This window comes from Accipiter gentilis, chromosome 16, assembly GCF_929443795.1.
Source record: "Accipiter gentilis chromosome 16, bAccGen1.1, whole genome shotgun sequence".
Taxonomy (NCBI): Eukaryota; Metazoa; Chordata; class Aves; order Accipitriformes; family Accipitridae; genus Astur; species Astur gentilis.
This window is the reverse complement of record NC_064895.1, coordinates 22952205-22975480: the sequence shown is the minus strand read 5'-3', so window position 1 is coordinate 22975480 and position 23276 is coordinate 22952205. Positions and strand designations below refer to the sequence as shown.

The 23276-nt window shown below is 43.9% G+C and overlaps 1 protein-coding gene across 3 annotated transcripts in view; it reads right to left on the bottom strand.

The window, feature by feature from the left end:
* Positions 1 to 23276, bottom strand: part of KLHL29 (kelch like family member 29) — a 336839-nt gene that overhangs the window by 33598 nt on the left and 279965 nt on the right. For all 3 annotated transcript variants that reach the window (XM_049818438.1, XM_049818439.1, XM_049818440.1), the window contains 4 exons: positions 19786 to 20045; positions 6796 to 6994; positions 3884 to 4066; positions 905 to 1085 (listed from right to left, as the gene is read on the bottom strand). In XM_049818438.1, the coding sequence (XP_049674395.1) occupies positions 905 to 1085; positions 3884 to 4066; positions 6796 to 6994; positions 19786 to 20045 (823 nt within the window). The remainder of the gene's footprint in view (positions 1 to 904; positions 1086 to 3883; positions 4067 to 6795; positions 6995 to 19785; positions 20046 to 23276) is intronic.

Below are 23276 nucleotides of genomic sequence, written 5' to 3'. Positions count from 1 at the left end.
TAAGGTAAAACATTTCACAAAAATGTATCATTAATCTATTGTCACAATGCATTTTTAAGTGTTTGGGTAAGGATAGGGCTGTATTGAACTTTTTGGAATGGAATATTCTTATATACAGCATATCAAAGCAGCTTCTATTTTTTAATGAAAACATTGATATGCATATAAAATTTATGGTTTTACTGAATGGTATGGTTGACATTAAATGAGTTGGTTTTGGAATTCTACTTTGTGAAATGTTTATTTTGCGCTTTTGTTCCTGCCTTCCTTCCTTTTTCTTAAGTTCCATGTGAGAAAAGGAAAACTTTTATATGTGGAATCTTCTTGAAAAGAGAAATTTCCATCCTCTCCCATCTCTATTCAGCCCCTCTCAGCCAGGAATTCAAAATTGTTTCCATTTATGGCTCTTTTACTTGGACCTTGGCAAGTCCCAGCCCCAGGCCAAGACCACCATTCCTTCCAGCCGGGTCAAGGCTGAGGTGCTTTACTAGGAGACCACATGTGAGAAACTTACTTTACGGTTGCTTTTTTTGGGTTTTAAGAAAAAAAATAATATTGTGGTCTGTAAAGACTTTCATCAGTACTAAATTCAAAGGAACTTTATTAGTTCACTGTATAATCTGTGTGAAGTGTCCAAAGAAGCTTAATTCCTCTCTTCTCTCCCTTGAGCAAACCGACAAACAAACTGGCAGCTTTCATCTTTGGTTTTGAAACAATGCTTTCCACTGAAGCTTTAAAAAGAAATCTAATCCTACATAGTTTCCTCCTTTCTTAGCTGTTATAAAAGCTTATTTTAACACATACAGCCCATTTGATGTGTCCTTTGAAAGGGAAATGGTCCTTTAGCATAGCATGAAGAAAAAGCTCCAGCAAACAGCATGGTTTTGGGTTTGTTTTTTTTTACCTTTCCACATGGTCAACGTTGCCTGCCACACCGACCCCTCCAATGGTATAAATTTTCCCATCGTACACCAGACTGTTATGTCGACACCTTGGGACTGTCATGCGGGACACGAGGTTCCAGTTATCGAGCAAGGACATGTAACACCAGACATCAGCGAGCGTGACACCCGACTCCATGCCGCCTGGCACCGACGTGCGGGTGAGGGAAAGAAAAGGGGAGAATTACGTGAGATCCTGGAATGGCAGCAGCTTTGCATACAGCAATCGAAGCCAGTTACAAAGTAAAAACTCTTCAAATGACATTTGACTAATTAAAATAAATCACCCTCAATACTGAGCATCTGTTCTGATGATGCATATCTGTGTCATTTATTCATGTGCCCCAAAGGCTGTTTTTTTTCAATAAGATGACATGAAGAAATCAAGATGTCAGACTACGAGGGACATGTACATAAGGGGATAGACCCTTTTCAGTGTTCATAAATAAGTTCCAGTCTATTAAATTACTGCAACACTTGCAAGAAGGTGTCAGGAGGCAAAGCCTATCTTGGCTTGCAAGACACAGGCCAGTCTGAAATCTAAAATGCTTAATACAGTGATGGATTGAAGCAACACATACATGGGCAGAATGAAGTCAGTGCTTGCACTGTAGGCTTAATGTCTAATTTTCAGGATAAATTTCTTATTTATTTTCATTTGCTGATAAAGGAAAGAACCAGCTGTACCACTCCTGTGAAACAGTTCAGGATGCTCCAGTGAAATACTTATATTGATCATTTTTTAACTTCTGACTGAAGCTTCCAAGGTAGCCACTTAGCGGGTATCTTACTATCCCCATTTTGAAGCACAGAGGTGAAAGCATTTATTTGAGACCACACTAGGAGTCAGTGGTCCAGCCAGGAAAAGAAACTAGACTCGGTTCTGTGGTTTGATGAGAAAACCAGGCTTCCTCCTTAGTATTTTGCTCTCCAAACCTATGCTATGCAGTGTGGGGTCCAGTACGTGGAGCTTCCAGGGGTTCATTCTCACTTCTGTTGGTTCCCCTTCCCTTTTTCCTGTGTCTTGTAAGTTTGAGCAAAGCAAAATATCAGCTGACACTCAGCTAGGTTTCCAGCCATGCGAGACTTTCAGCTCTCCTATTGTAGCCACTGAATACCATTAAGTCACTGATCCAGATTCAAGGGAAAAAGCTGAAATAAGCTTTGAATTTAGGATCCAACAGCTTTTCTTAGCAGGTGTGGCACAGCCTAAAATGGCTCTACATATTGGAAAGTACCTCAGCTAAGAATAACTAAAAGTCAACATCTCACAAAAGCCTCCATAGAAGGCTTTTGATCCAGCGGCAAAATGAGCACGGGCAAAAAACCATCAAGAAATAATTTCCAATCAATCCTTAGGGCCTCTATGCAGTATTAATGGAATTGAACACCACAGGCAGCAATTTACTGCGGAAAATGCAGTGAGGGAACTCGGCAAGGGAAAGCCAACAGCTGTAACCCCTTACTGGTACTGCCTGGTGCATCTGCGCTCCCAACTACATCCTCGGATTGCACACATCTGCACCTCCCTGCCCAGGCTCCTCTTTTATCATCAGACCTCCACTCAGCTGCCATCAGAGCATCTTTGCATCAGCTGGTGGGAATTGCTTTTCCCCCTCCAGCCAAGCACAGGTACCACCAGACTGCAAAAAAACAGACACCGTGATGCTACGGGTGCAGTGTAGACAGCTACTTTGGGAGTTAAAGCCCTTTTAGGAGCGTGGTCTCAGTTTCATTGAAACGAAGAAGATTATAGGGCTAGTGACTATTGTCAAAAGAGAGGTATCAACAACAAGTACAAAACGTGAATGCTCCTGTAAGCAAATACTGTAAGTGTAGGTCACATATTCAGTAGTTCAGCCTGTCTGTCTCAAATTCCATAACCCACCATTTAGATTCAACTACAGCCAGTATTTTAAATTGCTTTTCTATGGCAGTGAAACCTCTTTGCATTCTTGATGGTTGTCAGCCTTATTTTCTTCACATTGCAACTGCAAAATATTGCTGTTGACTGCTTTGAGAGAACATTAATGCCGCAGAGAAATGGAGAATGATAAAAGCAGGGAAATCCCTCTCTCCTAACCTCCCTCCCACTTGTCTTTTTTTTTTTCCCCAGGAGCAGCTGGGTAAAACTCTGGCATGTCCTTCTTTGTCTGTGCTGCCTGTGTTGTAAGGAGGAAACTCTTCTCTCAGCCCAGTAAATCTGGGGCATGAATGTATTGAGAGCAGCCCTGCGGAAAAGGACTGGGGGATACTGGTGGATGAAATATTGGAAATGACCTGGCAATATGTGTTCGCAGCCCAGAAAGCCAACTGTATCCTGGGCTGCCTCAAAAGAAGCGTGACCAGCAGGTTGAGGGAGGTGATTGTCCCCCTCTACTCCACTCTCATGACACCCCACCTGGAGTACTGCGTTCAGCTCTGGTGTCCCCAACACAAGAAAGACATGGACCTGTTAGAGCAGGTCAAGAGGAGAGGCATGAAAACAGTCAGATGACTGGAACACCTCTCCTATGAGGACAGGCTGAGAGAGTTGGGGTTGTTCAGCATGGAGAAGAGAAGGCTCTGGGAAGACCTTACTGCAGCCTTTCAATACTTCAAGGGCGCTTATAAGAAAGATGGAGAGGATTTTTACCAAGGCCTGTAGTGAAAGGACCAGAGGTAACAGTTTTAAACTGAAGGAGGGTAGATTTAGATTGGACGTAAGGAAGAAATTTATTAGAAAGAGGGTGGTGAGGCACTGGAACAGGTTGCCCAGAGAAGTTGTGGATGACCCATCATTGGAAGTGTTCAAGGTCAGGTTGGATGGGGCTTTGAGTAACCTGATCTAGTGAAAGATGTCCCTGCGAATGGCAGAGGGGTTGGACTAGATGATCTTTAAAGGTCCTTTCCAACTCAAACCATTCTGCGATTCTATGTTTCTTATGAAATCTGCTGCTTACCTGAGAGATAGATGTTGTCCCCAGCGCTGACCACGCTGAAAAACTCTCGATCATAGAAGGGCAGGCTGGCCAACGGGTACCATTTGTTGTTTTGAGGATTTAAGCAAGTGACTGCTGTTAAAGCACGTTGATTCATGCCAATCATCTGACGACCCCCAACTAAGACTATTACCTCGGCTACACCTAGGATTCAAGTAAGAAAAATAATATTATAAAGAAGTGTCATCCTTCAACCAGGCAGGAACCTATCAAAAAATGCTCGGCAGTCAGTGTGATTTTAATGTACCGTATATAAATCTGTTTTATACTGTGCAATCAAACCAAGAAGGGTGAGAAAAAAGGGAGTTTGTGTGTGTGTGGGAGCAGTGGGTGAGGAACGACACTATGAACATGCTTGGGAGAACTTGGGAGGGCGCATGCCATCTGGGCAAAACTTGAAGGGGAAAGAAATAAAAAGGCAGTTCCATGTAAAGATGTCTGTTGACTTCAACAGTCTTTCAGTGAGACCTGCATGTAGCAAATTCCTGTTTCACTGACGAAAATCGGAATTTTGTCAAGGATTGTGATAGCTTTGGAGCTTGGTCATTATCCAGGGAAAGTAAGTTTGGACTTTAACCTGAAGAAGGTGTTCTCACACTAAAAGCTAATGTCTGGAGGAGATTTAAGCTATGGTTATGGTTCTTCATCCTCATCTTCTCTTTGCAGATGCTCTGTTAACATATAATTTTCTGGTGTGGTTTTTTTTTTTTTTTTTTTTTGTGTGTGCTTTCCCCAGAGGAAGCAGGTTTTCCAGACATAGGTAATGTGCTGAAGCCAAGGATCAGGGTCTTGGTGTACTAGGTGCTATGAAACGTGACAGATATAGCCCCTGCACTAATATAGTTCGTAACTGAGATTTACCTGTGCTCGAGCAGCCTCCCGAAGCCCGTTACACACAGGGTGTACAGCAAGCCAAATTCTCTATTCAAGCAAACGGACAAAACTCTTGCAATCAACATCTCAGAGTTTTTACTCACACTTCACAGCCAGAGCTAAATCAAATCTGATCTGAGTGTTACTCCAGGCTCATCCCCACAGTGATGGGTCACAGTTTAACTCTGGGATGTTTTCTGGCTCTAACCCCAAGAGTCAAGTGCTGGGGATAGTTTGGATTTAGCATTTAGCAGAAGTGTTAAAAATCTTTCTGCGGCAATTGTAAGCTCCAGTGCAATTTGTTGCCATGAGAGGTAGGCTCAGAAGCAGGACTACCAGGCCATGAGCTGGAAGGAATCGCCATTTCAGGAGCTGTGTTTGCAGCTGGACCCGTTGCTGGGATGTGTTATGGTGCCCAGCCTAGAAACAAGTGTGCACAGGTTGTGGGGCCAGAAGTGCAGAAGTGAGATTGCTAGCAAGAGAGATTAGGAGCTGCAGTGGAGAGAAATGTGTCTTCAGAGTAATGGATTATCGTCATTCTTCATTAGCGTTTTCAAAAAATATATTTGTGTCATTAAAGCAAGGTTACTCTCCTAGAAGTTATTATGTTAAAGTGCTGTACAGTTTTAAATAAATATTTCTCAGTTACAAGAGATTATTATTTTTGCGCCATACCAGAAAATCTAATCACCTGTGCAAGACATAACTTGATTATAATCAATGACCTCAAGAGGGCATGTGACATGCTGCAGCGAGTCCACAAAGGGTGTTTAGAGATCCTTTGTGCCTACGTGAATGCCGTTGATATGCAAAATAACATGATTCTATATAATTAGACTCTGACCTAAAAAACTATAATCACCCTCTCTTACCCTTAGAGAATCACTTTTCCCTCATCAACAAGCTTCTGGAAATGGATCATATTACACCTACAATTTTATATACATAAAATAAGCACTTTTCAAAAATCCCTTCAAACATCACACCATTAGTCGTCTTCAGTGAAAGACTTTTTAGGGTAGATTGTTATTGAAAGTCCTCTACACTTCATCCTTCTGAAAGGTGCCTTGATGAGGCAGTCTCTAGAAGCTGCAAATGCCATGGTTTGATATGCCATCTCCGTGCCGCATTAGCATTAGTGGCAGTGACAGAAAGTTTTGCCTGGCTTTGTGACTGTACTTACGGGAGGCAGAAGTACAGGCAGCATGTTAAAACAATCCACCTGTTTCATCTGACTCCTTCTTGGATGCAGTTTTCCTACATGGTATTTCCACCACTGTCTGCTATTTAGGATATTAGGATTTAGAAATATTTAGGATATTTCTCACATTACCATGATATGGGCTCTGCTGGCAAGTTGGGCACTTGGGGTTTTTTTCATGTATTTTTCCAAAAAGGAAAATGCATGTGTTCCTCAGGTGAGAAACTTCTTGAAGAGGCACAGTTCTCCACAGCTGCTGGGTTTTAAAAGGGAATATATCATGTGTGATCCATTTGTTTTGGAGGCAGCAAACAGCCTGAACTTGTACGGTAAGACTCACCATATGAAAAGAATATATTTACATAGGGCTGTGAAAGTGAAGCTGGTTTATGAATATTAGTCACATCCTCCCCACAAGAGGCTGAATGGCAAAAAGAAGCAAATTTTTCATCTATTTTTGCAGCTAGGGAAACTGAGGCGTGGAGGGCAAGGGGCTCACTTTCAGGACAACGGGGGAATGTCATGGTCTCTGCCAAAGATAATAATTCCTAAAAATTAGGCTCCTTTTAAATCTTGTTTCAGGACCATACATCTAAACACCCACGTGTGACCATTGGGAGAGGCTCCTAAATGCTTGAGCAAAGTAGAAATGGAAAATTGAGCTCAAAATATCACCAGACTCTGAGAAGGAGCCAAGGGAAGCAGCTGAGGTCTGTGTCCCATCCCACGGCATGTCCTGGCCATGCCTCGGAACTGCCAGATCAGGGAGCTGGTGTCGTTGAAGGAAGTTTTGCTTTACCTGCAGAGAGCCTGGGCCGGGTCCTCGGCGTCTGCATCTCTTGTCGGGCATGCGGCAGCATGTGATAACGTTTGGCTTCATTCACTAGATCCCGGCAAGCTTCCGAAGACTTTATCAACTCCTCATTGTCAACAACATTTAGCAGATAGCTGGGATGGATGAAGGGGAGGCGCACCACTGCCAGCAACTCTGCAGCGTACTGTGAGGGGGGGAAAAAATAGCAACACATTGCAGCCTTCATGCTGGAGTTCAGCCGCTCAGCATCTCTGTCTCCTTCCCTACAAACTGTCCCCTGTCACCCAACCTGGAAAGATGGTTGTCATGGATGCTGAGTACAAGCTCTGCCCATCCATTGGGTGGGACAGAGACAACACAGCCCTCAGTGCTCCCTGACCCAGGCTGGTTTTGGTCCCAGGACTGAAAATAATCTTCAAAAGGTGGCAACTCTTGTTATATAGCACTGTGCGGAGGGACTTTTGAAATAAAAGCTTATTCTGAACTCAGGCTGAATATAACACCTGGAGAGATGGAGTAAGCTTTAGAGTTTTCTGAATTAACCTTGAAATGTGAGCGTGGTTGTTGCACTGTAAAAAATCTCCCCCAAAGTCTTTTCTGGCACTATAAATGTGAAACAAAAGCCAATAAATAGGGTGGATTTCAACAACTGCTATGGCAGAGACTGAATAATATCAGCCAATTTGCTAAAAATCTTTTAATTAATAGAGTTTATTTGCTGGTGAAATAAATCATGTAGTTCTAGATTTTCAGGAAGTCAGACTCCAGAGGGTGCTATACAAATACTGACAGTAAGTTTCATCTTCTAAATAAATACATTAAACCTTGGAGGGCAAAGGACACCCGAACAAATGAAGCTGTCTGTCACTGAACACAGCTTAAAGAAGAACAAAACCCCAAGAGAGAAAACTGCAATTGAAAAACCAAGACTCCATCCCCAGATTTTTCTTTTTATATATAATTGGTTATATCACAACACAGCACAAGAGTACAGTGAAAAGCAGAATAATAGGAAAACGTGGTCCTTGAGAAGCAATGCAAACAGGATGCAAACTAAGGGTGCGCAGCAAGAAAAGATAATCATCTGTTGTGATAAATATTCATATAGCAGCAGCATTCAAAGATCCCAACTGGGATTGAGGCCAGGATGCAAATAAATATTCCTGAGGTCCGTGCGACTGGTCCTGAGAAACACGGGGCGCCAGCAGCATCTGCTGGCCTGCAGATGCCTCCGGTCGTCCAGAAGCTACTTGGCTCTCACTTTCTTTTTCAGCGTGCCTGTCCATGTAGTGCATGAGAGCCAAGTCACAGCAGGAGCAGGGGTGGGAACGGGGCAGGGGCACAGCGAGGTGGGAGGGCAGGGATGTGGCCTGAGCCAGCTAAAGTGCTGGCCAGGCAGGTGAAGATGCAGTGTCACCCGGGACTGCGGCCAGGGCTTCCCCTTTCCCCACCCAGATTGAAGAAGAAGGTTTCATTTAGGAGGAAAACGGAGGATTTCTCCTCCCAATAGCAATTCACACCGCTCTCCTGCCAGGTGAGCTTGGTGCAAGCTCAGTCAAAGCAAGGATGTAACTGCCCATGGGGAGCTGAACCCCACGTGCCTGCAGGGCCACGGCACCAGGGAGATGACCGTGGTCTCGGGCTGACTCCCAGCCCCTGCTCGCCAGCCTTCCTTGACACCACGGGCAGCAATTTTAGGTACACCGCAAAGAATTTAGGTCTGGCCATCCTGCAGTTGTTTGTGGATGAAAAAGAAAAGTGATGCAAAGGCACAGAAAAATGACAGCACTCATCTTGAAAAAAATCCCACGTGAGCAGCGAGTCTGTGGCTCCTTGCTAATACCTCTGGCATGACACGGGGCTGAGTAGGGCTTGAGATCACTTCATCAGCTTCCAAACCAGAAAAGACACTCCTCTCTTTTCCTTTGCTGAAATCCATTTCTAAGGCGCTTTCCAGGAGCCGAAACGGCTGCTCCCCTTCCCCAGAGTCACAAATGTCAGGCACTTGGCTGCAGATATCTTAATGTCATTAAACGGTACCTTGTAGGAGAGGGAGCAGTGGACATATGGCAGTGGGTGGCAAAGCTCTGATTTCAGGAAGTGCTTTTTTAAAGAAGGTTGGGGGCGTTTAACCTTACATGGGAGCCAAGATGAAACGTGGCATCGGGACATGGGAATAAGGCGGATAGTGGGTATACTGGTGATGAGCCAGACAACCCCCATGGGGGAGGTTAATCCCCACTACAGGCTGCTCAGGAAGCAGTACAAGTCGTTAAAGGGCAGTTTAAAGAAAGCTGTAAAATATATGAAGTGTGTAGTGGAGCCAGCACCTTCCCTCGGTGCGGTGGGGTACACCAGAGCTGCCCCTGATGCTCCTGAGGCAAGTCTGCAACTGGATGCAGCCGTAACATGAAGCAATGCAAAACACAGGAGCAAACCGTGCCACTAAGTTAGGACACGGGGTTCGACAGGCACCATGATGTCCCAAAGTTGAGTGTGAATTAGCATTGGGAAGAGAGCTCCCCTCCGTCAGGGATGAACAATTCCCATGGGCCCGGTAGAGTGACCGCCTCCATCTCCTACCTTTCCCAGAATAAATGGGGCAGCGCTGCTGCCTGAGCACGGTGAGCTCTCCCTCTTGCTCGCCCACCTTGCTTTAATTAGGTAAGTGAGAAAATGTGATTCTGTTTCTCTCCTGGATTTCCCCCCACCTCTTTCTCTCCTCTTTTGTCTGAGCTCGTGGCTTATTTTGAAAGGGAATAATAATTAGAACATGTTGCTCCCTTTCATCAGCTTGAAAGTTAATGTCACATATCAAAACCGATGTCACTTTTCAGTCTTACTCTTCCCTTTGCTCAAACAGCTAGAAAAAGCTGTCTCTGTGTATATGTGTGTGTGTGTGTTCATGACCGTGTGCAGTCACGACTTGGGCTCGTTGCTGATGGCATTAAGGGTACATATAATTGCAGTGTTTTTCACCAAGGGATTTGAAGAGTACGTACCATCGCAGTGCCTCTAGAAGACAGGAGAGGCTTTTATAAACTAACGGCTTTTCGCACCAGCTCTTTTAAGCACTATAGTCAAGGGTGAATTTCATTTAGCTTCACTGATTTAAGAATATTCAAGTGATTTAGGCAATCAGCAGCCTTTTTCTTTTGGATTCTCCCTTACGAAGGCTTCCTAGCTCTGTTAGCTATGATTGTACTAAATATCCTGTTACTATTATCCTTTTCATTTAAGACTGGAATAAGCACTGTAAAGCATTTCAACCTCCTTACCATCTGTTATTTGCTTTCCATTCTCTCTTGTCTTTCCGTTGTTCCTTATACAGCTATGAAATATCTACTGCACCTACTGATGTTACTGGTTTTTATTAAAACAGCAGAATACCTGAGCAGGGCACATTGCCAAATTCAGCAGACAACAACCTCAGGTCCCTGGAGTTGCGGTTTGTGCCTGTAACTCTGAGAATGTTTTCTTCTCGCTACTTGGCTGCAGGCACTGGCTGGACAAGTAGAAATATTTCTCAGGTCTTTGCTGGGAATCACTTATGACTACTCTATAACCTGCATCACATGCCAGGGTGAAGCACAGAATATTAATGCCCCTTCTGGCCTAAAATTAGGAGTTATCAACTCATAAACATGGGAGACTGTGCCTCAACTCCATGAAAATGGACATCATTATGCAAAAATCTAATGAATTTATTGTTTAAAATGCTAGGGAAGTTTTTTAACACCATCAGGACTGTTTTTTCAGGTGATGTGAACCTCAGCACAGCTCCTGTTGGATGAAGGGAGCTGCTCAGGTTTTGTGCCAGCAGAAGATCTAGTCCATAAACTCTTTGCTGAGTGGTGATGCCGCTGGATACCCCCACGGTGCCGTGCACAACCGGGGTGATTCTGCCGGAGCCAAGGCACTGCTACCACGTGAGCAAAGGCTTTGTGGACACTGTGTCACTGGGGACACGGTAGAGTAACAACTTTTGAGAGATGCTGTCTGGCCTGCTTCAAGGCACCTCTGTCACCGATACCGATTTCAGTGGCTGAACTGAAAGCAGGGTCTTCAACCAGCCTGCAATCACAAGTGTGTTTCATAAAAAGCATGGAAGGAAAAATCTTAGGAGCTCTCATCTTTCCTTAATTGCCTAAACATTTTGGGGGAGAGATTCAGCTCTGGATTCAGACACCTAAATAGGTACATACAAGCAAGTATTTACTTGTCAGCTAGACATGTGTAAACTCATGTTATAATTAATAGCGACTTAGTCAACACACTTAACACAGTCCCCAGAGCAATCTGATCTGAGAGGATGCATCATGTACCAGGGGAAGCAGAGAATATCAATGTCCCCTTCTGGCCTAAAACTGTGAGCCATCAGCTCCTGGGAAAGGGAGCGTGTGCATCAGACCATGCCTCAGACCATGCCACATTGAGATGTCTACAACCAGACGTCAACCCAAACTGGAGAGTGATTATTTCTCCCCTCTGGTGGGAATTTTCGCATCCATTTGCCCTGGGTGCTGTGCTCGGAAGGTTGCAATCATGCCACCACAAAGCCTAAATGTTATCATTGGGTCAGCATTGACTCAGAGGAATATATGATCAGCATGTTCTGCTATACCTTGAAGTTGACCATTTCAAGCTTTTCCCTAATAATCTGTTCGTACATAAGTTACTCCTATCTCCGTAGGCAGGCCAGAGCTTGAGCAAACTAGATTACAAAACAGTTGAATGTGGTTCTTTTTTTCCTGGCTGGTAGTTTGGACATTTACTTTGCTAAACTTCTTGTGACATTTCTTTTCCTACTAATTATATCGGTATTATGAACACTTGCTTGCAAGTGGGCTTTGTTCTGGTATCTTCTAAGTCTCAGTTACAAAACCCTCTTCAGTATCACATTAAAAATAATCTTTTTATTCTCAAATCTCTAATCCAGTAAAATCCTCACAGGTATTCTCCAAAAGGAGTCTCAGTTTGCTCCTGCATAGACTTGGGCTACAACAGTATATAGTTAGTTTTAAAAGGAAATATGTTTACTGCTACAGAGTCAAATTTCCTGCTCCTTAAACGCTACACTGGAAAGCTCTGAAGATTTTTAACATTTTTGAAGTAATGCCCAGAGAGGTTAAAATAATGTTTCCCTTATGCCTTATAATTCATCTGTCTCTCTAGTTTACTGTTCTCCTACAAAGGACCCTTTGTGCTATCTGCCTAAAGAAACAGGCTTCAGCTAGAAATACAAATACAGAAGTTAGATTACCCACATTACGATAGGGTTTTGCTCCAATAAACTGCTGTTTCAGCTCTTATGCATAACTCCAATAGAGTTTTTAAAAACATCATGAAGTAAGAATATATTCGATTCATCTGAGAGCTGCGAAGGAGATTTATGTCATCTTACATAAATCCTGGGTTCAGACGCACCCCATGTCTCACACCGGCCCGATCTGAGAGCTGCAGCAAGGACCTCCTCAGACGGAGGAAGCCATCAGGGACAGATCTGAAGCAGAATCAGTTCCCCACTGCATAATACTCCTTCAAATGACAAGAGGGCATTCTAATTAAAAAAGACCACCCAAACGCCCTAAATGGGCAGATGCTAGCCTTTGATGCGTACCCTGCAGCCACATAACGTGTCGCCCAGTGGGCTGTGCCAACGGTGGCAGCTGGGGATGTGGTGTGGTGGCCACGCAAGAAGGTGCACTGGAGCGGTGACATGAGCGGTCCTTCCCCGCAATCATCTCCAGGCCAGCCCAGGCTTTCCCAGCAGATTACCCAACCTGGTATTCAAAATATTGCTGGCTCCACGTTTCCAAGTGCAAGCTCAGCGGGGAACTGGCTGGTTTGGGAAAGCCAAAGCTGTTGGTGCATTGCTCTGTCATTCGCAGAAATACGCCTTTTTTTGGCTAGATTTTCATGGTGCTGCACTGCTATTTGGTAATGAGGGTACTTGCTTTGATACATCTAACCCCTGGGTATTACAAAGACATTCTGTGTTTCCAGTAATCTCCTGCACATTCCTATGCCCAAGGTCACATCCAAGCCCAACCTAAGCTCCTTGCTGCGCTCAGTGTATTTATTAATCACCCATATTGACTTCTTGGAATTGCAATGCTGCCTTCAGATTAAACCAAAAGGCTTGGTAGCATGTCAGCCGACAGCCTCATAATATCATGAGATAAACTTGTGGCAGAAAATCTGGTTTGCAGGTGCTGGGTTCAGCCAGTGGCTCGGTGGCGGGATGCCATGTGCATAAATCTCAAGCCTAGCAAGAAGGAAAAGAGCAGCCCCTCCGTCTTCCTGAAATAAGGTTTCAACGTGACATCTTTATGGCAGCACAGCTGACTAAACACTGTAATGTCATCAGCGCCATGTAAAGCGAACTGCTGTCTTCTTCTCCGAACTGTTTGTAAAGCAGCTCATGGGTAGGTATTTCTAGCAGTAATATGATGAGAGTTTTTTAAATATGCAGGAAGATAAATCATTGATCCATCATACTTGATTTATCTAATATTAAGGCTTAAAGAACTTCGCTCTTACCATGTAATCTCTAGCTTGCTGACTGAAGTCTATCAAATAAACCCCCTAAGTTCCCCCTAAGGTTACTACAGAGGTGAGTGGCATTTCTTTTGTTTACAGGCAGTCGCCTATTCAAACACTCATATGCACACAGATACACCACAAAAGCACGCTGCCGACAACAAAATGGCTGAAGCTTCTAAGATGCTTCATAGAACCAAGTAAACTCCTGATACATCTATCCCTACAACATACTGACACACGAATCCATGTGCAATAATTCTCCAAAATGCTTCTTGCCTATGGTGTAAAATGATTCTGGTTCTGGATGTCAGTCCTGAGTGCTGGGGCCACGTGCAGCACCAGGCAACTCAAGTGAACACACATGAGGAGCTACTTGAAGACGTGTGTCTTTATAAGGCTGTTGCTTCAGCAACAGCAGAGAAATATTTTGTAAAAAATAGGAAAATGTGTTGGAAAAGCCACAAGTTAAGAGACCGAGAAGACTGGGAGACAAGGGAGCTCCTCAAACCAATTAAAACTTCAGAGAAATAATTCAGTAGATTTTCAGTCAAGGGTATCCCTTTAAAAAACCGTAAAAGTTTAGTAGGGAGGGAATTTAAGGAACTGCTAATGTCACCTGCATCCTCTTTTTTTTTAATTTAATGCAGTTTCTTCCTCAATATATAGCTAAGGGCATGTTCCTGCACTGATTCTGTTCCTGTTGCTGCCTTTTCTTCTCCCTTTCTAAGCCTGTACAGGCTCTGAGTGTGTCTCAAAAGCCTCATTTAAATCTGTGCTCTTTGAGCAGCCCGTCCCTGGGAAATCACAGGGGTTACTGCTCATCCCTTGCGTTTTTCACTTTCAGAGAAATTGGAGCTTCTTGCACTTTCATTATGGCATCTTTTTGAATTTGTCTGCTCTTCCCACAAATGGATTTCAAAGCATCAGGGTAGTCTGGGCTTTTCAAAGAAGCCTAATTGAACAGTAATAGAGTGTTAGTGCCTAATTCACTTAGGCTCCTTTGGAAGCTTCCATTTCGTACTTACTCCAACACTGCCTTACTGAAGGTTAATGCCCTTAAGTACATTGGCTGATCAATTCATTTCCCATTAAAATGAACTTCAGTAATTTGTACATGCTGGTATTTGGTATCAGCTTCTGAATATATCATTACCTCCTTGTCACTGCAGAGCAGAGTTGGAATTGTATTTGTTCCCTGTCAGATTCTCCATTTTCTTGGAGCAAGCCGCTCTTCTGCATAACTTTGGAGACTCTTTAAAATGTGCCTGAAAAATTACGCTACCATCTCAACAGCCTAACCGCAGACCAGGGACCTTCCATCTGGTCTCTCATGGCTACCAACCCCTCCTCCTCTGTAGGATCTTGCCTCTGAACTGCCATTATCTGTTACTGCCAAAATAGAGCCCATAGGCATTTGTAGCATTTTTGACATAAATCCTCTTTTCCTTCTCTCCATCACCTTTCCTTACCCTCACTGACAGATACAGGGCTTTCAGGTGGGCTTTGTGTTTGCTTAGACTAATTTGCCAAGTCTCAAATTCATCCCAGTGGTCCTTACTGTTGTTATACCCCTTGCATCCTTCCAGGCAACTCCTCTCCTTGGGGCTTCAAAAACTCATAGACATTTATCCCTCTTTAGCTGTCATTAGGCCAAGTCATGCATATTCACATCTTTTAATCTTTTTTTTCTCACATCAGTTCCTTCAGTCTTTTAATCATTTGTGTTGCTCTTCTCTAAATTACCTCCAATTTGTCTACGCATCTCTGGTTCTCAGGAACCATGAAGATGCTGCTTAGACAAATCTGCCTCTGAGGACACAAGTTCATAGAAGGCTTGTTAATGCCTTTACAGTGGAGATGTTTCATTTTGCTGCTGGACATCATGATTTTAAACAGGGTTTGAAAAAAGGGCATGCGATTATATCTTGCGAAGTGCAACAAAAGGTGACTGCCATTCAGCTGAGCCTCTCATGTGTTACTCATAGCTGCAGTACCCGCCTCTCTTCCAGCATTACTCTGGGCAACTTGTTGAAAAATTTGTCCTCTCCTCACTTCTTGTCCCTTCTCAGGGTAAGAGGGAAGCTTCATGCAACTGGGAGTCTTGTTTTCCCAGGCATTCTGTTATTAATAAACATGTTACTATGTTTTTTGTGTCAGAGAAAACAGATACAACTTTGGGCTTGGACCAGAAAGTGGGGAAGTTTCCAATGAGCTTTGGTATGTCTGTGCTCTGGGCAGGCAGCAAATTGCTGCACATCCAGCAACTTCCCATCTTCCCCATCCCGCGCTGATGCTGGGCATGACTGCAACTCTGCGCAGCAATGGCAATCGTTAGTACCGGCAGACAATATGGCTCGTTATCCACCGAATCCTCCCAACAGCCCACGTGGGAGGCATCACTTCCCTCCAGCTTATAGTGTAAGAAATGGGGGCAAAAAGGTGAAACAACCTGCCCAAGGCCACGCAGAGAGCTGGGGGATGAGCTCAGGTGAAGTCTACTTGGGGCCTGGCAGAAATCTTAGCTTGTTCAGACAGTTCAGACAGTCCTGGTTTCCAGACAGTAAAGCCTCCATTATACAATATATTTTTTGCATGAGTTCGCCAGAGTTGTAATAAGCTTATCAAGAGGATAACTGTTAGGATAAACCCTACAATCTTGTCCATCAGTCAGGAAGAGAAATACATAGAAAAAAACAGTAGATTCACATTTCCAGATGTGTCAGTTGGCTGCCCGTTTTCCACTCAGTGACAAGCAATCAAGAGGACTCCTACAACCAGTGCTCTGTGGCCACTGGTACAGGAATTACCTACCTAGTCCAGACCTCACATCACAGGTTGCTTCTTTTGGTTAGACCGATTTTATGTGACTGCACTACCAGCAGCACTAAAATAGCTCCACAAACATTACCATATGAGCTGGTGCGGTGCTCCAACGCACTGGATACGGTTATTTACCAAATCCTAGCTTAAGACACGTCATTATCTGAACTGCCTTTCTGTCTTACGTAGATGGATCAGTAACCTTTAAAGCACTGTTATTCCCCCTTTGTAACAAGGCTCAGATGCTGTTTTTTGTAATGCCACAGAGCACTTTTATAAGCACTGTTAAGATTTTGTATGAGCACAATTTGCAAAATTCAAAGTCAGCCAGAGCACAGCTTTTCAACTTGCCTTGCAAGGAAATCACGGTTTCTTCCCTGCCACTGCCCTCTGGCCTGGTGGGGAAAGAATTAACAAAAGCAGAAACAATTAGAAGAAGAGCTTTTAAAAGGCAGAGAAGAGCAGGAAGACAGCAAAGTCAATGCCCTTCCAGGAGAAGGGGAGGGTCCATTGAAAATCTCCTTCTAGAGGCTCTCCGAAAGGGATCCAGGCAGAGGGGGAGGCAGTGATGGCTAAGTTGTCGTAAGAGTGCAGCACAAGGAGCTGCGGTGTGGGGAACACAAGTGGTGAGATTTACTGTCCCCTGGTGTGAGCTTGCACTCCAGGGTCACACAAAGCCATTAAAGCTTTTTTGGAGGAGCCCCTGCCAGGCTTTGCCAGGGAAGATGGACACGCAGGTGAGATGAAGAGCACAGACCTTTCCCTGTTTGTGCCAGACACCCACCTTTGGGAGAATCACCAGTTCAGTGCTTGGAAGAAGCTGCCAAAGAGGCATTTTAATCACCTGCCATTGGAGCTTTTGAAAATAAAAACGTGATGACCCAGCCTGGCTTGTCAGGCAAAGGGAGATGGGGAGAGGGGAGGTACGAAAAGTGCAGGCCCTGGAAATCCAGGCCTTGAAAGATTTAATTGCCAGGACTGCCTTTGGGAAAGAGAAATAAAACCAGACCAGTCACCTGAGGAGCGAGTAGAGCAGGAGTGATGTCTTGGGGCTGTTGCAATTCATGGCTAAAACCTCTCCAGCAACCCTCCCAACTCATCCTTCCAGCTGAGCGCAAAAGCAACAATCCTGTTGCTGCGCTGGTGTCCTCCACGTGCTGGCTCCCCATCCCAAGAGTCTAAAGAGAGCTGAGTGAATCCATCTCACCAAACTGTGTATAAAGTAAAAATATCCATGCGTAGCTCCTGCAGGAAGGTCCACCCCACGTTCGGTATTGCCATGGTCACCCAGTTCTGCAAAGCTCTGAGCAGCCTGTGCATCTCATGGGAGCTTGGGCAGTTCCTGGCATAGTGGGCCTTGCCGCACACCAAGCACAAATTTTCACTCATCATCTTTATCAGAAATGAGATTACTTAGGACTATCTTCCTTCCTATACACTGTCAGAGCTATTTGTTCCTGGGCTCTGAAAATGCAGAAGTCATTATTGTAAAGATGGTACTTTTCATGGTAAGTATGAGTACTTACTTTTAGAAAATAAGTACCTATTTAACTAAGAGCTTTATAATAGATCAAGCAGTGCACAGAGCACAAAAAAAGTGAGAGCTACGATTCAAAGAAACGAATGGTAGGATTGGGCATGAAAATAGTTATCTGCTTAGTATCTTTAATATTAATTTATTCAAGACCCTCATCTCTGGATAAATTCAAATTAAAAATTAAAAGCCTTGTAAAGTAATGCATGAAACCAAAGCACCACAGAGAAGTTTGGAGAAGCAAATAAAACTGTCACCATAAACTACAAAGGCACTGCAGAACCAGGAGAGAAGGGAAGGAAACTTGGAAATAACCCCCCCCAGAAAACCAACCCAACCGCGACATGAAAGAAAGAGAGGAGGAGATGGCAGTGGCAGCAGCGAGAGGGAAGCAAGAAAAACCACCGCTTAAAAAAATAAATTCATAACATCACCGCAGCAGGGCGTCGAAGGAAATATTTAAACCAGCAATTTTGAAAAGGTAACCCAGACTGACTGGTGAGTGACACCTTCTGTTTGCACCAGGCAAACAGGCTCCTGCCGCAGGGCTCCTGTACTGCAGCCCCTGGGAATAATCCCTGAAGTTGCATTAGATTCAGGGGTCAGAGCTGCACAGAGCTGACTGCTGTCATCAAACTTTAAGCAAGCAGGGAAATACTCTGTAAAACAATGTGTTTTTCAAGGCCGGCGAGAGCCAAAAAGGGGCCCGTTTCAATAAATCAATGATACCATGTAAATGTTTTAGGCAATAATAATACTGGGCAATGCTAAATGGCATCACTGGCACATGGTGGAGGTGGTCAGAGCGAGCAGCGGGTCCCCAGCACAGGATTGCCCTGCTGAGCTACGTCACTTGCTCGCACAGGGCAGGAAGAGTTTGGAGAAAGGCCCTGGGGGCTGCAGGCTGGAAGCAGCACAGGCAGCAAGGTTTGGCCTGGCATGGAGTACCCCACTGTCCTTAATGCCCTTATCCTCATCTGGCAGCCCAGTGAGGTCAGGAAATGCTATTTCTCCCACTTTCCAGGTGAGGGGCGGAGGTGCAGCTGCTCCGGATCACATCCAATGACACATTTAATATCCCATTGCACATTTAGGTGCTTGAATTCCCATTTAAATCAAGCAGGTACAGGTACAGTCTTTCATCATGTGGGATGGCATCAACAATGTGTGGCCAAGTGTTTCCCTAAGTAGCGGTCTGGTCCAAAAGCAACTGGACTGTCCTCCTTAAACTAGCCAAAATTGTGAGTGGGGATCAATAGAAGCAACTTTGACCTCCAAAAGAGGGGAAAGGGGGAAAACAAACTTTCCCTTCTGGGGGCTGTGGGGACAACTGGCCTCCAAAAGCAGAGATTTGGGGTTCAGACCACCACAATTCACTACTCACAAAAGCCAACTTGCAAGGCTGCACTGAAGGCAACTGGCAGGTTTTTAAATATCACCAGGGACTTCTTCTGGTCCCGAGGACAATCATCAGCCTCCGAACAGTCATTGCTTCTAGCATTTATCTGGAGACAGTGCTAAGCAAAGTAATACACTTAGTTTCTTGAGTCAAGAGCAGACAGCATAGCTCAGATGGTTGAGGAAAGGCTAACTCTAATAAATATATAATACCCAAAGGGTTATCTAAGCAGCCAATAAAGATACAGAATCTTTTTTTTTTATGTACTGAAGTTACACTCATTCAGTGTGTGGCATGAAAAGAAATACAGATTTTCTGACAGATTTTTATTTCCTACTGTTACTAAAATGCATCCTCTTCTTAAAGCAGCAGCTCACACAACTAATCCTTCCTGATTTATCTCTGACCGAGCCTGCAGCCAACAACTCGAGGCCCTAGCTTTGTATCATGCTTGTCACAAACAAGATTCTGATTCTAAATGATCAGATATGGGAATCAGATTTTGAAATTACATACATTTTGTGCATAGCCTTCATTCCCTTTCTCTTTTTTTATCTGAACTGCCCATCCCATCTCCTACGCATCCTCATGTTTAAAATTGCACTGGGATGGCTTCTATTTTAAAAGAGGCATTCATGGGAATGGAGCAGAGTGAAGCTGCTGAGATTATTTTTACCTGAGCTCTGATTGCAGCGTCCTTCTTAATCCACTTTATCACTGTTTCATACACCAGCTCCTCTGCTTTGGTGTTCAGGCTGTCATTGGACATGTAGGAAATGAAGTCGTCTTTTGAGATATTAAGGATCTCTTCTTGGTTTGCCACCTCTGGGAAAATCTGCAGGGCATATGCTTTGGCCATGTTGTATAGTTCAGTGCACTGCATGGCTTCAGCCATGGCTAATATTCCTAAGCAGTTGCTAGCAGTCAGCTGTTTTTCTAAAAGGACAAAAAAAAAAAAAAAAAAAAAAAAAGGCAAGTGAGTATTATTAAAAGCAAGATTCACATTTTTACTGAGATAAAAAAACAAGAGCCACGGACAAACCTCGAACCCTAATTAATTTCAGGGAGTTAATTAGAAGCAGCACCCTGGGTTACTTTAGGATTAGGGTTTAAAGGACAAAAATCAAAGTCTGCCTAACAACTGAGCTGGGGATGGGGAGAGAAATACACCGAGTTTGCTTTTCGTGTAAGCCTTCACAAGGCACTGGGGAAACCTACTGACATAATAGTATCTGGGGCTTCCCAAGGGACGGGAACCCAGCCAAAAGACTGCTGCTATTTCTACCGCCTACAATGTTGCTTTAAGAAACGGCAAAGATGTAAACGCCAGTGCAGACACTTAACAATAAATGCAAACAGCACTAAGGACATTTTTGAGGATGCTGCAGTCGCTTTATGATAATTTTTGCCCTGTTCAGCTACTAAGCTACTTCAAATAAAAAAAAATCCTGCCCTCCCCCCCCCTTTTTTTTTCAAAGGAACTTTGTTCCTGCTGAATGTGATGACATCCCTTATGCAAAACACAGATTATACTAACGCCTTCTGTTAAATGTTGTGTAGTGGGTTTCAAAGAAAATCATGCACAGAGGAGACAGCATTATCTCCTACCCGGCAAACAGAAGTAACAGCACAGTGTGTAGCTTTGCGTTAAAGTGTGCTACACCATACATTTGACTGTACTGTTTTCCTTTTCAGCTATTCTGAAGAAAAACCCACCAATTTCAGACATTTATAAGAGGAACTCTCAGATTCTTCTCAGCTTTTGTTAAAGAAGCCACTACTAATAGGCAGAATATATTCTTTTAAGATATAGCACCAAGAAAAGAAAGACACAGACTGCAATAGATCACAAAAGCATCGGTACCAGTGGCAGGCTTCTCAGAGGAGAAGTATATCACATTTGGGCAGTGCCATATCCTAGTGCACCCTTTCAAAGCACTGGACAGGAATGTGCAATAGCCCCACATCTCTTCAAACAAAACTCCCATTAGATTGCTTCTTTTGGAAATGCTTGGGGATTTTTCCCTACACCCAGTTTCTGTGTTCATCAGATTTTAAACCTGCACACTATTGATACGTGGCTTTTATTAAAATGGGATTATGACCTACTTTTTTTTTTTTTTTTACCTGGGATGAGATTAGGAGTTTTGTGTTTTGTTTGTTTGGTTTTTTTATCTTTTTATTTTCTTTTACAGATCCAGCAATCTTGAAACTAGGTTATCTCATTTTGCATCAGTTGATTGTACTGACTGCAAGGAGCCCATTTCCTCAAGCAGACTGGGGCAGAGGCACTTTTTGCTGTCAGTAGATTTTGTCACTCAAAGACTGCCCAGAGACAGGCTGCAAACTGATAGCTATGAAGCACAAAGCTCCCAAAATTTCTTCTTTTCCCAAAAAAACCCTCCAAAACCTCTTCCAGGTTCCTTGATTCTGTCTGTTGGCACAGTTTCATGTATACATAGGGCTGCGGGTAAAATAATCATCTAACAGAGCCCAAAACTCTCATCATCGCTTGGCAAACTCTCAAGTCAGAGACAAATCTGACACTGCTCCACCTTATCCTCACAGGGTTTATAATAAAGGTAATAATGAAGTTTGACTCATTGAGCAGCCGTTTACTAGCACACGATGGAAGAGACTTGCAAGAATGAGTCTTTGCCTTCAAGGGACTGGGTCTGCCTCTAACAGGAGAGATTCCCATACCATCCTCAGCTGAACCTGTGGTGTGGGGTGGAAAAAGCACTGGTCACGACTGGTTTCTTCTGATCTGGACAGTTTTTTCGACCTCTAACAATGCTGGGTGACTGATGCAGCCTGATACACTGGTGTTCAAGCAATTCCACCTTGTCCCTTTGAGCTTTGCTCCTTCCTCTTCCCCAAGAAACTGCTCGGTGGCAGACCCAAACGACGTTATCCTTGTCTGATTCAGCAAGTATCATAAGGCCATTTAGAGAGGGGTCCCAGGAAAAAGCACACTGGGGTACACTCGGGAGGTTGGTGACACACTTCTTTGCACTTCATCTCACTTTTGATGTGATAAGCACCACAGCAAGGTGGGCACAGTGCTGTCTTTTTAAGACGAGAGCTGGCATGTAAACTAGAGGGATTCATTGCACGTGAGCGAGACAGAGGTTGGGGCAACAGCTATAGGATGTATGGAAAATATCCTGTGAACAGAAAAAATGCACCCTCCATTTTTCACCTCTGACTCAAATTTTGGGGTCAAGATTGATCTGTCTTGACTCCAGCTGCCCATGGTGTAACTGAGCAATCACGTTAGTATCCCCGTACACTCATAAACAAACAATTCCAAGAAGCAATCTGGTAATATTTTGGATAACAACATCAGGATGAGCAGAACAGGGCCTTACCAATGCCTGTTACTCTTCACTGACTATAAAGGGAACCTACGTGACTACTTAGTTATAGACTTCTGCTATATAACTTAGCCCACCCCAAGTGACTGCAATCTGGGGGCACTTCTGGATGCCAACATGACAAAGATAGCTAAGGACCAGTTCTGCTCAATCTGCTCCTGAGCCCTTTTCCTTTGGATGCTGATGTTTACAATAATTGCTGGGTTTGCCACAGTGACACTGGACTTGTAACAACACATTTTTGGGGAGTTTCACCTCATCTTGTGTCCATTTGGAACATGACTGCTGACTAGTAAGCTATTTCCAACGCTCAAGGACAGTTCATAACAGGCTTATGAGAGGACTTTAAGGATATCAGATGTAATCTAGTAGGCTCTCACTGGTTTGAGACAGTGCTGGATAGCATATTTGTTTCTGTGTATGTCACAATATTGCAGATCAGCAGCTGGTATTCTCCACTTGTGTTAGAAGTGATTTTGGAATGAGATCCTGTGCAAAGTCATCATGAGATAATCAGCCAGGCAGACTGCTAAGACTGCACTTCTGGGAGTGGGACATCTTGAGATAAAGTCAGAGATAGATGGTATGTAGGAAGGATTAGTCAGTGAGATTGCGGTAACAGTACGATGGAAGCTCAGTGGTTGATGTAAGCCCCCTCTGTGTGCATTAAGCACTGTATTTTCACTTAGAGATGCTTTCTAGATGATGACTTGGATATCACTAAAATTAGCATAAAACATGCATTTCCTCATCATACTCTGTGTACATTCTGATGGGGATCTTATTCCTC